Raw genomic sequence first — 14289 nt, 5'->3', positions numbered from 1 at the left:
TACATTCTCTCATAAGGCTTTTAGATCTCAAAATAATGAAATTCACATATTTCCATAGGAAAAAGAAAATAGCCTCTTATTTAACTCTGTCTCTACAGGAGGCATCCACTGCCCACTCTCCAATTCCCTCCACCTGTTGTGAATTCCACCCCATTTTCGTTGTTATTGTGAGAATCATGGCATCAAGTATGGGTCAAAATCACAGGCTGAGCTCCTGTATCAGATCTAAATTCAGTTTCAATGGCCAATGAAATGTATCCTCAAACAAAGCACTTTCTGAGAGACATTTTTGCTATTAGTACCTGAGAAAATTCTAAAGTTGATATGTTCAAAATTTACAATGTGGTTGAGGAACAGGGTAAGACGTAAGTTATTTTAAAAATAGAACAAAAAGTCCTACAAAACAACAACAAAAGACCCCCAAACCCACATACCTTGAACAGTTGGCATTGCCAGAAGAATGTCATTAATCTGCAAGAGAAATAATAATAAAACTTCCCATGTTTCTCGTGCCATGATGGTTGACTCACGGGCTAGTTTCTGGATGGCTCTCAAAACTTGTAAGCATAGTCTAATCTGATTGGACCCCTGTTCCTGCCTACAGAAAAAACAGACAACAGAATTGAAATAAGTAGATTTGCTGCTCAATGTTTTCCCAGTCAGAGTAAGATTATTTTTTTTTCATTTGGAAAATATTCTCTTATAATTGTGCTGAAAGGTGAAACCACTGCTGCATAAGCAAGTCCAGCTCTTAAGCTTCCACAACAGAATGTCAATTTGGCCTCCTTTGTGTCAGGTACTTAAAGCTTATAACTCTCACTTTGCATAGCAAAGTTAAAGGTACCTGTTAGAGGATATATGATCATAAATTGAACGATATAGCACCAGTCCAAAGCTTAAAACACCTAAAGTTTGAGAAGGATAGTCTAATGGACACATTAACTATACATGTATCTAGATTCTTCAAGTTCTAACCTTTTACTCTGTTAGAACATCAGAAAGCAAAATACCACATTATCCCAGCTCCTCACATAAGCTGATTTAATGCTATATATTCTGCCTTAACAGGATGATAAAATCACTTGATTAAAGTGTTTCTTTATCCTTTGTATAACTGCCTTTGAAAATAACATCCATCATGTCACTCAGCATTTTTTGTATGAAGTTCTGTACAAAATGTTCTTGCCTGCAATCTTCAGAGAATACATATCATAAAAACCCGATATTTATTAACTGCTAAACAAATTAAATCCTGATTTCTTAAAGTAAAGTAGTATGGTACAGTGAAAAGAAAACTATATTAGAAAGTAAGAGTCCTGGTTTCTAAGTCCATGTTCTGTTACTAATCAAACTACTGAATCTTGAGCAAATCATTCTCAATCTCAATTCCTCCTTTTGTAAAGTGAGAAGGTTGGCCTAGATGATTTCAAAGGTATCTCCCCAGCTTCACCACTATGAATGAAAGGATTCCATCCTTAACTAGGACAAAATCAGCTTGGTGGTCATGTTACATCATTCAAAAAGCATCAGGCATCCACTGTGTATGGGAAATTCTGCTAGGTGCTAAAAAGGGAAGAATAAGTCACTGTCCTTGCTCTCCAAGACCTAATAATTTTTGTCTGGGAAAGATGATGATCCATCTCAGGAGAAAAGGCACAGAGGATAAGCAGGATCAGGGAATGGCAAGCAGTCCAATTTGGATGGAATCAAGAATGTGTGAAGAGACATATACAGAATGTCCAAAACGTCTTAGTTGAAGTTTAAGCTATTAAAAATTTAAACTACATTAAGATATTTGGGACAACCTGTATAAGGCTGGGAAGGGCACATGGGCTACATTATAAAGGGCCTTGAGTGGTAGGCTAAAGAAAGTTTCCTATAAGTCAGCAATTGTTAAAAATAAGGATGGATAAAGCAGAATTATCACACAGAATAAATGTCTATGGAGGAGAGAATGTTGAGTGTAAAAGAGCAAGGAGCACTGAGTCCTTGGGCAGATGGGGGACTGGGAGATGGAGCAGCAATAACTAAAAGTGGCATTCTCAAGAGAAATACAAATAAATTTAACAGCATCAACAAATAAACCTGTACAGCAAAGAGATTAAAAACCCTCTATCTTAGAATGAGATATTGTTGTTTTGGAGAGAGGGGAGTGATATTCATAGGAAGAGTTAGATTTAGCCAATAATTTGTAAAACTATTTGTGTTTAATGCAACGTCAAATATGACTACGGGAAAAAGGTGATTACAAACTTCAGTTGTTTGGTACAGTAAGCAATAATCACCCAGTATAACTTTACATGGCATAAATTTTAGGCTAGGCTCCTTCTGATATTCAGACATTACAGTTTTTTCTTTTCTTAGGATACTGTAGACAAGTTGTAAGCAATGAGTATAGTTCTTCGGAAAAAACCTGACTGCTAAGTAGCTACAGACATAGTAGAATGGAAATAATTACAGAACTGGAGATTAGGAAATTAGAAAACCTGGGTTGGAGTTCTGGCTCTTCCACTTATTACATGACTTTAGACAAGTTCACTTTAACTTTTCTAAACCTCAATTTCCTTATCAACAAAAATGAGCATAATGATCCCTGTATCACCTGCTTCACATGGTTATTATGGCAATCAAATAGAATAAATAGATATGGAAATGTTCTCAAATCATAAAGTACATATATGGAACTATACACATGTGAATTACTTTAAAGTAGGAGACTTAGTTATTTAGTTTACAGTGTGGAGAATGTAAGTCACAATATCTTCTTCACTTATTCTAACAAACATGCTAGAAACTGAATACTTGAAATACATAGCCATATATGGTTAAAGAAAAGGTCTAGTTGAGTAAATTTAATACAAATTCCTATTCAATTCTCCTTTTTAACTTGAAGTACAGCATTAGTCTCCAACCAGAAAGCCATCATCCAAAGGGCTGACTCATCAACTACTCATCATTAAATTACATTTCTTGAGCACCCTAAAGTCTGTAAAGTATTTTTACCTCATTTGATCCTCAGAACAACCTTGTGAGGTAGGTAACACAGATATTAATGCTTTCCCAACACAAACACATACACACTCCACATTACAGATAATGAAACTTAATCAATGAAACTGACTTGCTCAAGGTCACACAGTAATTATAGATAAGATTCAAACCCATGTCTCTGAAGACCTGCACTCCTTCCACTGTACCTCAATTTCTATAATTTCTTAAAAAGAAAATTCTATGGTTAAAAAATATTTGATGATATTATGAAAAATCAGACAACTGCCAGTTATTTCTTCATTTCTTTATTTCTTTATTTATTTTTTATTTATTTAACTTTTAACATTCATTTTCACAAAATTTTGGGTTCCAAATTTTCTCCCCTTTTGTCCCCTCCCCCCACTCCAAAACACCGAGCGTTCTAATTGCCCCTGTCTGCCAATCTGCCCTCTCTTCTATCATCCCTCTCTGCCCTTGTCTCCATCATCTGCCAGTTATTTCTGAGATTGTTTCTTACCTTGGTACAAAAAGATTTTGCAGATGTTTTAAAATATTTTGAACATATAAGTTGGGTTCTTTGATAATTGGCAGTGGAATGGAGTCTTTTGGTAATACTAGGGCCATAATCCAATCTGTATATACATCCACACAATATTTTACAGTATCTCCATCCAATGGAAGGGTCAGTCCATAGCAAATCACTTCCATGGTCCATTTCACCTAGGCAAAGTAAAATGTCAACATTAGATTACTATTCTACTTTAAACACATCTTTAACTAAATAATTAGGCTAAATTTATCACTTTTCACTGCTACAACATCAGAAGGTACAGTACAGTAATCCTGATACAGACATATTTACCTGGGACATAAATTTTCTAAATACCATGTATTACTACATGTATTCTAAGCAAACTTGAAGTAAAAAACAAAGCACATTTTATATGTTATGCACAAAGCATAACACTTCTGGGGAAAGAAAAAAGTGGACAATCATGTCACCTTCAAGTTCTAATCAATAGTCAAACCCCCATCTATTCTTTCAAAATACCACATAAATCCAACAAGCACCTCTATACTGTCAAATATACTTTCCATTTAGCACTTAGTCTCCTACGCTTCGTTAGGTCTAAATAATGAGGATAAAAGTGGGATCCAAATATTGCATTCATGTCAGATCACTAACTTCTAACTCAGCAGTACCTTACAGCTTGACTTTCCTTAGTTGGGCCCATACTTTTATACTCAAAGTTCGGAGGCTGATCTAAGGAACACCACCTCTTAGGCCCCCAGTGACCATTCCCAGCCCCCTTAACTAAAACAATGGGCAACCCCTGAGATAAATAGTTCTAAGGGATCTGACCTCCACTTCTAGCTCGGCATCTCTTCTTCCCCCCAGTCTCACTAATCTCTTCATTGTTTTCCACTTATATCATTCTTTCTCCACACCTCCAGAAAGGTAGGAATGGTTCTAGTTTCAAACTATCTTGAAACTTGGCTCCTCTGCAGAAGTTCTAAACTTATGATCATCTTTTATCTCTGGAGAAGCCATCTGACAGGATGGTGATAGGAGTTGTTATGAAGACAGTACATTCATAATGACTGTTGCTTTTTTAATCATGAGAATACATGCTAGGCCTTCCAGTTATGGGTCTTCTAGAACTAAAGATGGGAACTCCAGTAGCAGAAGTAGAGGATACACAGAAGCTGGAAACTTTTATTTTAAAATGAAGCTAGTCCCTGAGTTGTGTGCTTATTTCAACATCATGAACAATTCCCTAGGCAGTAGGGAATATAGATAATAAAACGATTCTATTGACTCCTGATTATACTCACATACTTCAGAAGTAGGGCACAAAAGTAGATGGAGCTAAAAGAAAAATCTATATGTTGTGAGGCAGTAATTGTACTAGCAGGATACATTATATTTTTAAAAACTCAAGCCTGCAACACTTACTGCCTTTTAATGATATGTTAAGCTTAGTAGAAACTAGCAGTTTAATATATTGTCCTCTTTTTCTATTCTTTGTTTAGAAAATGTTCATATTTACTCATGTCTGCCCAATTTTATAATAAAAAAATACCTCAAATTTTTAGATATTCAACCACACAAAGACACACTTACTTCTTTGTCTGTTTTTAACAAACTTTCACTTCCAGCCCCTGAAGAGGCATTTAAGGCTTGTCCGAGAGGACGTACTACTGCATTCGCAACATCTCGTCCAACACTATCAGGGTAGCTATGAAGTACACTAGTATGACCCTGATCATTTTGAATAACCAAATGAAGTGACCGCCACTCAGAATACATTGTGCTGCTAAAGTACTATCCAAACAGTACCTGAAAAAAACAAAAACAGTTATGTGACAGATATATTTTTATAAATGAAAAACTTCATTTCTGCTTCATAGCAAGATAAAATAAAGGAGCATCATACCATCTCTTTTAAAATTGAGAACCACAAACTATCAAGTCAACAGATTCTATCTGTATGTTCTAGGCATATCCTCTGAATATTACCTAGATGGAAGGCCAAATGAGAAATAAAAAACTTTGGTTCCATAGAGAATGTCCAACTTAGTAAGTTTCTTAACCTCTCGAGTCTCAGTTTTCCTCATGGTAAAATGGGCATGATAACATTCTATTCACTTAAAAGAACTATTATAAGGATCAAATGCACTACTGCGTGTGTGCGTATATTCTGTGAAAAGAGGAAAGAATTCCTCTTCAACAAGGATTATTCAGAAAAATGGAAAGAAGTTTGGCAGTAATTAGGCTTAGATCAATATCTTATATTACACATTAAAATATACTTCAGCTGGATCCATGATTTTAAAGAAGTCATTCCACCAACAAAATATTAGAGACCTGAAGGAGCTACCATTCCGATTTGAACTCTGGTCTTCCTGACTCCAAGTATAATGCTTCTACCCACTAAACCACCTACCTGCTAAGAGTGGACATAGGTACATGAAGTACAAAAGCCAAGCCCACTGTAGCAACACTACTTACTGTAATACAAAAAAATGACTGGCCTTTTCACATTGCTGGCAATATATCACCCAGTGATCATGGTACAACGCCTCCCCAGGAGGGATTGGAAGAGCAAAGGGTAGCATTGTTGGGGTGGAAGCTTGCTTTAGGGCAACAAGAGGGAGGTGAAAATGTCTAACCAGCCTCCACGGAAGAAAAGGAACAGTCACTCAGAGGCCTCTCATATGATAAAGATTTTACATTCCACCCCACCCCTATCATGAAGCTCCCAAGGGGGGGTCTTAATGGATAAGCCAGGGAACATTACATGGTTAGTGGTACAGGACAATTATTTCTGAGCAGTAATAAGGTTTGATGACTACACAGTTAGTGTCATAATCTTTGCTGTAGCCCTGATGTTTCTGGCAATGCTACTGCCCGTGGTCAGGTTTTTACATTAAGAAACCTGCTGTGAGCTGTAAAGATCTGACATCACTCAGCACATAGACCTGACTGTTTAGACCTAGGATTTGATTGTTCCTGGGACTCTCCCAGATTTGGTCACTATTTTGGGAAACAGATTAATATTTTCTCCTCCTCTTTCAGTGCTGCCTGTATCAATCTTCTTAAACTGGTCAAGGCTGACCAGTAACAGCCCTAAAGTCATTTGAGTGATAGAAGATACTCTAAGAATAGTGAGGTCAAACTCATAAAAACAGGGGCCACTAAATGGTACACAAGGATCTATGTAATGGACTATATAATGACTTAGAAATCTACCTGTTTACATATTTCTTTTTTTTATTAATAAATCAACACATTAAAATCAGATGGAACTACAATTTAATCTAGTTTGGGTCACATTCAGGCGTGCTGTGGGCCATATGCTGCCCTCAGATCTTGTGTTTGATACCTCTGCTCTAGAAGACCAGAAGGACCTTACCACCAAAGGGTGGAGTGTGGTAGAGGCAATATGCTAACCTCCTTCTCCCATGCAGGTTAGACTAATTTTTCTTTAAAAGATACTGAGACATTTCCCAAGACTTAGTTGGCTGAAAGGTCTAAAGGCTCAGACTGCTGATGTCACTTCCTTACTGTACAGGTACAAAGCAACCATGAGAGCCCGGAGGGGCTTTCAGATGCTTCACAAAATGAATAAAATCAAGGGGTTCTCAATGTTTATCCATGCTTTACAGCCTTCTCTTGCTGAGTTAACTGTTTAATAACCTATGGATATCTAATTTTGTTTCAATATCAAACCCAAACTGCCAGAGGATTAGCCTGAGTTAGGCCCAGCCCAGAACGCATGGGAAGCATATAATCTCAGACTTTTAAAAAATATATTGGTTAGTCTTGCTGAACTTCTCCCTACCCCCACCCCACCTCACTCAGTCCCATCCTGTCCTACCTTTTAATTCTTTATTATACAAGACAGAAAGGCTAGAAGGAGGGATACATCAGGAAATGAAGGTGATATAAATACAAAAGATACAAATAAAATGAAACCTTTTTAAAAGCATCAATAAAACCTTTAAAATAATGTTAAACTGCTAATAGGTACTAATAGGTGTAAGGGTCTGTTATTACTAATAGCCCCAAGAAAGCAGTTTCCTAGTCTTTTTCTATTCCCCTTCCAAAGAATAGTTTCAGAGTCCTTGGAGTAGGAGGCTGGGAGGATTGCCATCCTGTGGAAGGTAGAATAATTATAAATTCAGGGCTAGGACAATGTATACTAATATGCTGATACATCTGTAGAACAGTTCAAAGCCCTTTCTAAAATGAGAATACACCAATAGCTCAACAGCAGAAACTTGATTCAATTCTTCAGTTGTAGAGGGGAACCAGCTAAAAGAATAACAGGGGAAAATATCCAAGAAAAGGGAGTCTGACAATAGGATTCCCTTGATAGAGTCAAAAGCAGGAGTTGCCTATTTTTGGTTAACATGTCATCTTGGCAAAAGAACTTCACTGACTAAACTTTTCATTTCTAGACTTTGTGACCTCTTCTCACCCTTCTTACACCACACTCCACTCTACCCCACCCAGTTCTTAGGGAAGTTCCTCTCACAAATATTAGATCTTATCTCAGCTGGACTAAGGAGGAAAGGTACTTATCTACAACTAGTCCAGAGAGAAGGCCTCTAGAGGATGTGTCAGTTGACAGCCCCAACTACATCATCCCCCAAAATCAGGTTACTGGTGAATTGAAAACATGGGCCACAAAGAGCCAAGGGTCAACTGAGTGTTGATAACTTCTCACCTCGGACTTTTCCTAACACAGCCCTTCAAATATGAGAAGACAGTTATCAAGATTCTCTTCCCCCAAGTCTCTTCCAGTCTAAACTTCTCTAATTATTTCAACTAGTTCCCATTACAATTTTCAAACCCATTATGATCTTGGGGTCATAATCTTGTAGACACAAAAATGAATCAACATACTTTAGTTTTGATTCATCCACTTCTAGCACCCTTCCACTTCACTGTTCTGCTGGTCCCTTGTTTTCTGCATATCATAAAATTATTGTCTGTTGCATGTTTTTAAAAAACAATTAAAAAAGACTTATCATTTTGTCACTCTCAGGAAAAAGTACTTCAACTACAAATGGCTTATTGCTACTGCTTTATTGGTAAAATTTTAAAATATGCCAGCCAACCATATTTGCTTAGAATAAATAGTATATCTTCTTTAACCAACTTTTAGAGATCACAGGAATAGCATCCTCTAAGGAGGAAGATGAGAGCAACTTGTGGTTCTACTATCCTCATCTTAGGTACTGCATGACCTCCAATGAGTTCCTAGATACCTAGCTGCCCTGCTGATGAAACTGAGAACAGACTGACTGAACACAGCAAATTTTGGTTAAAGAAACATTATCTTTCCATCTTCAGCATAAGGATTTTGTGGTCTAGAGTCACATCACCAGTCACATTTTTCTCTTATCCCTTCTTATTCTTGCCCTGGACCGGGAACCCTTTCCCAGAGGTCCTTCTCAAGTAGATACAATAATAGCTGGAGCTGTCAACACTGCTAATAGTAGGAGGTAAGTGGAGCCAATACCATGGTATTGGATTTTGAAGCATTGTGTGTGTTTGAGGATGGGAAGGGAAGAGTGGTCAAGGTGAAGATACTAGCTGGCAAAGCTGGATACAGTTTCAATATAGTATTACCAAGGGTTTCAGATCACTTCAAAACATAGTATCTTGACTTTTATCTACTTTTAAAGTTTTTTGCAAAAATCTCCATTAATCAGCTGAACCCAGTAGTCAATTTAACATATTATTTTACTGTTTAATGAAGCTCTTGAGAGATTCATTCATAAATTCACCCAACACTTCTTAAATACCTACTATACTACTATGCATAGGACTAAGTGCTGGTGAAATTAAGGAATAGTTAATTACTTACCTCAAAGGGTTATGAAGATACTGTGAAGTTTATTAACTTTTAAGCTTTTCAAAAGGAAATGCTGATGTTGTAAAATATAACTGTCAACAATGATTTATTTAATTAAATGTGCTATTCGCCATACTGGAAATATAACATAGCTCTTACTGCCTATAAACTAAAATTCTAAAGTGGCTTTCAAATTAAGAATACATTTGCTTTTTTTCCAGGGAATTCTCCTCTCTTACTCTGCCTCCATTTCTAAATTAACAACAAATCACAATACTTTACACTTTAGATAGCTTTACACATAACATGTATATATATATATATATATACATATCTATATACACATATATACACACATATATTTATATAGATATGTGAAACAAAGTCACTTGTCCAAAACTACACAGTTAGCAAATGAACTCTGCTCTATGCTTTTTTTTACACTAAACCATGATGCTGAAACAAATTTTCACACATCTTTCCATCTGATCAAGTCACTGTTTGCTCAATTTATAAGGCACTTTTCTTCTTAGCAGGTCACAGGACTGTACCATACCCCCTTGTAAAAATTTGATGTTAACAAGGAATTCACATAATAGTTTTTTAAAAAGAATTATAGTTCATTTTAAATACTATAACTCTGACCCAATTTTTTAGTATATTCACCACTTGTGTAAAGATATTCAGACATATTAAAATAGGGTAGCTTCTGTATACTAAGCACCTGACATATTAAAATAGGGTAAAGTTTCTGTATGCTAAGCATTTTTCAATGTATCTTTTTTCTTCTTTTTAAAATTTATTTGTTTTCAGTTTTCTACAATTACTTCCATAAGTCTTAGATTTTCTCCCCCTTCCTCCCCAAGATGACATGTAATCTTATATGGGTTCTACACATACTGAATGGATGATCTTTAAGCTAGAATTCTAACTCAAAAAGCTTTATCTCCTAAATAACCATTATTTAGAATTTACCTATAATTTTATGAAAATGAGATACTACCAAATTCAAACATTGTCTGCAATAGTTATTGCTTTTTAATTGGAATTTTACCTAGGCTTACGTTTTTAAAGACTGTAATAATGTAATTTTAGGAAGGAATGTTACCCATATCCAGAAACTAGGTTGTAGATTTACATTTTTCTAAATGAAGGAATTCTTGCAAATTTAAAATTCAAATGAAGATCTGATTGAACTATGGCTAAGGCAGTATTTTCTGACCAAATGTGGCACAGTAGGAAACATGTGAAGATTCAGGAGACCTGGGTACCAATCCCAGTTCTGTCAGTAATTAGCTGTGTACCACTGGATAAGACACCTGCTCTTTGTGGTACTCAGTTTCCTTTTCTGTAACAAGGGAATGTGGCTTACAGTAATTCTAAGGTCACTTCCAATTAAAATTCTAGTATAAAAAACTAGGATCTAGGCAGCTAGATCTCATTCTTGCTCCAGGTTTTACTAATTTACTCTCCTGCTTCCTATACCTCTAAAATAATCAAAAGATGCCTCCTAAAGATTCTGGCCCACTCAAATTTCTCACAATTCATCATTAGAATCAAACTCCTAATTCAGTACATTTTCTACTACACTATGATAGCCCCCCAAATATTTCCTATACATATGAAGATTGTTGGGAGGAGAGGCAAATCATGTTTCACTCCTCTGCACATATCTTTCTTGCTACTTGTTGATCAGAGTAAAGCACAAGTAGGAAGAAGCAGTAGCATTTGGTTATAATCCAGTAGTTGTTCTAGAATTTCAATGTGCTAATAAAAGTTGTTGCTCATAGGTCATGAATATTCAACTTTAATAATTATTAGTGATGTAAAAAAGGTAGGCCACTAGGTGACTAAAAAAAAAAAATGGGGGAGGGGCAGTTAACTCATGAATTCCCTTCTACTAAGGCACAGAGGACTTGCAATCTGCAACAATAAAATCATGGGCCTTATAAATTGGCTGAGCTGAAGCTATGGCAAAGTGCTGGACATTCTGAAGTCTGGGGAGTGGAACACATATTTCTTTTTTTCCCCTAGAACAATGGGAAAGCAAGAGAAGATAAAACTGAAATAAAAGGAAATACACGTAAACTTTTAAAGTGCCCTTTACAGACATAAAGTTCATTTGTTAGTTTAGGAATATACAGATAATATATGTACCCAGTTTACTCATAAAATATTTCATATATTTTTAAAGGCAAAGACAATAATTACAAATCAAATTACTTTTTAATGTTTGAATTTTTGTTACAAACTGAGCTTTAAAAAATACATCTCTTAGCATTTGCCAGTTTATGAGAAGGCAAAAAAAAATAACAGAAGAAATGATCAACAATTGAAAAAACTTGATTTTTTGAACTAGTGCCTTCCAGCATTAAGCAGATATAGAAAAAATTCATTTCAAGAAAACGGAGACAAAAAAGGGGGAGTAAACCATTCAACACTTATTTAATAACTTCTCTACGTGGAACTTTGTCTCATTTCTTGGTTTGTAACTATATGTAGTTTTTGCTTCTCAGGATGCTATCTACTTTAAGGACTTCTGAAACTGATGTTTACTTAGATTAAGACCTCTTTTCTGTGTGTGTGTTGGTGTTGTCACTGTTGGTGGGCTGATCCAATTATTCTGGAGATCCAATTATTATTATTTGGAACTATGCCCAAAGGGCTACAAAAATGTGCATACCCTTTGACCCAGCAATATCACTTCTAGGATTGCATCCCAAAGAGACTGTAAAAATGGGAAAAGGTCCTACGTGTACAAAAATATTTATAGCAGGTCTCTTTGTGGTGGCCAAGAACTGGAAATTGAGGGGATGCCCATTAATTGGGAAAAGGCTGAACAAATGTGGTATACGAATATAATGGAATACTATTACGAAATGAGGAACAGGAAGACTTCAGAGAGGCCTGAAAGGACTTATATGAACTGATGCTGAGTGAAATAAGCAGAACCAGAACACTGTACACAGCAACAGCCACAGTGTGAGGACTGTTTCTGATAGACTTAGCCCTTCACAGCAAGGCAAGGAACTAAAACATTCCCAAAGGACTCTTGAGGTAAAATGCCATCCACATCCAGAGAAAGAACTATGGAATCAGAACACAGAATGAAGCAGACTATTTTCTCTTGTGTTATGTTTTGTTTTTCTCATGGTTTCTCCCATTCATTTTAATTCTTCTATGCAATATGACTAATGTGAAAATGTGTTTAATAAGAATATATGTGTAGATCCCATATAAGATTGCAAGCCATCTTGGCGAAGGAAGAGAAAGGGAGGGGAGAAAAATTTAAGACATATGGAAGTGATTGTCGAAAACTGAAAACAAATATATTAAAAAAAAAAACAGCTGACTTTACTTGAGCCATGTAAAATTAACGTCAGAAAAAGTATATGGTTTGATTCAGATAGAGTGATTTCTGGAACCAATTTAATAGGAAAGTCTTTCTACTGTGGAGTTTTTAGAAATTACTGGGAAAAGGTTGGAGAATACATGAAAGTCTCATTTTTGAAATAAATCCTTTATTAATCATTGAAATAAAAATCTTATAATCCAAGTTTTTTCTATATGATTTAGCAGTGGTAAAAAGAAGAAAAGTAAAATGGAAGGAAAAATCGTGTCTCCTTAAAATATTTCCTATTTTTCCCTTTTGTGTGTTTATAACTATACCAATTATAAGGGCACAATGGTATTCAATTTTACACTTAAAGGACCATCTTTAAGGTGTAGAAATTAAATCCTTTCTTAGCTACTATTTCTATGGTTTACATCTTTACCTCTACTGAAAACTGGCCTTTCCTCTTTCAACTAGGGCATTATAGTTAGATTTATAGCCTTCTCTTTAAGATTGAATAAATATTAAATATATCATGTAAACCTACCCCCTCAGGACAGCTAGGTGGCACAATGAATAGAGCACCAGCCCTGGAATCAGGAGGACCTGAGTTCAAATCCAGCCTCAGACACTTGACACTTACTAGCTGTGTGACCCTGGGCAAGTCACTTAACCCCAACTGCTTCACCAAAAAACAAACAAACAAAATAGCCCCTCCAGGAACTTAGTCTGTAAATTTGAGACTGTTATATAGACTTGATTTTTTTTTTACTGTCAGACAATTCACACAAGATCAGAGCTGGGAAAGATCTTGGAGCTCTCTGGTATTTCATTTTGCAAAAAAAACTGTTGTTCAAGGAGGTTAAAATAAGATTTCCCAATGTCACACAGTTTTACAACATTTTCCCCTCACTGAAAAGATTTTGCATAGATATTCAGCATAGCAGCTTTCTGCAGAAGACAGCTGTCTTAAATTCTATGGATGGGGGAAGGGCATAAAGAAGGTCAATTATTAAAGAAGTACCAAAAGGACCTAATTTTAAGATTGTTCCATCTATATAGTAATCCCCTGGCATAAATACTGAGGACCATATAATAGTGTAAGAAGCTATTAATCTTATAGTGGTTTTTGGACTCTGGATTTTTTCTACTATCTTATTATTGTCTAGCTTATAGTTTATAAAAAGCCATCAGAGACAAGCAACATATTTTAAAGGAAAGCAAATTACTATGCCTACAGAAACTGGCATTTGGTAAGATAACTGATATGAATGGTGAGTTGCAAGACAACATATTGGAAAAGAAAGAACACTGGAACTGCAAATGGTTCTACAAAGCAGTAATCACGAAAATAATTTAGTAATGGTTAAAAATTAGAAAGGTCAATCAGCAGCAAAGATTGTGTACATACAGAAGTAAAGTGTGCAGCATAATCTTTGACAAAATCAAAGACTCCAGTTACAGGAGGATTCACTATTTGACAAAGATTCCAGAGAAAACTGGACAAGTCTGGCAGAAATTAGATTTAAATTAATACCTCCCATTATATACCTGGATAAGCTCCAAATGGATATATGAACTAGGTATAAACATTCA

At 35.8% G+C, this 14289-nt stretch overlaps 1 protein-coding gene across 2 annotated transcripts in view; it reads right to left on the bottom strand.

Moving 5' to 3' along the window:
• The window catches only part of RALGAPB (Ral GTPase activating protein non-catalytic subunit beta), an 83266-nt gene that overhangs the window by 62169 nt on the left and 6808 nt on the right, over positions 1 to 14289 (bottom strand). For both annotated transcript variants that reach the window (XM_072631502.1, XM_072631503.1), the window contains exons 2-4: positions 5117 to 5332; positions 3509 to 3711; positions 435 to 598 (exon numbers count right to left, since the gene is read on the bottom strand). In XM_072631502.1, coding sequence (XP_072487603.1) covers positions 435 to 598; positions 3509 to 3711; positions 5117 to 5302 — 553 coding nt within the window. In that variant the 5' untranslated portion in view covers positions 5303 to 5332. The remainder of the gene's footprint in view (positions 1 to 434; positions 599 to 3508; positions 3712 to 5116; positions 5333 to 14289) is intronic.

This window comes from Notamacropus eugenii, chromosome 1 (genome assembly GCF_028372415.1).
Source record: "Notamacropus eugenii isolate mMacEug1 chromosome 1, mMacEug1.pri_v2, whole genome shotgun sequence".
Lineage (NCBI taxonomy): Eukaryota > Metazoa > Chordata > Mammalia > Diprotodontia > Macropodidae > Notamacropus > Notamacropus eugenii.
The sequence above is the reverse complement of the archived record's forward strand: the minus strand, read 5'-3'. Positions and strand labels throughout refer to the sequence as shown.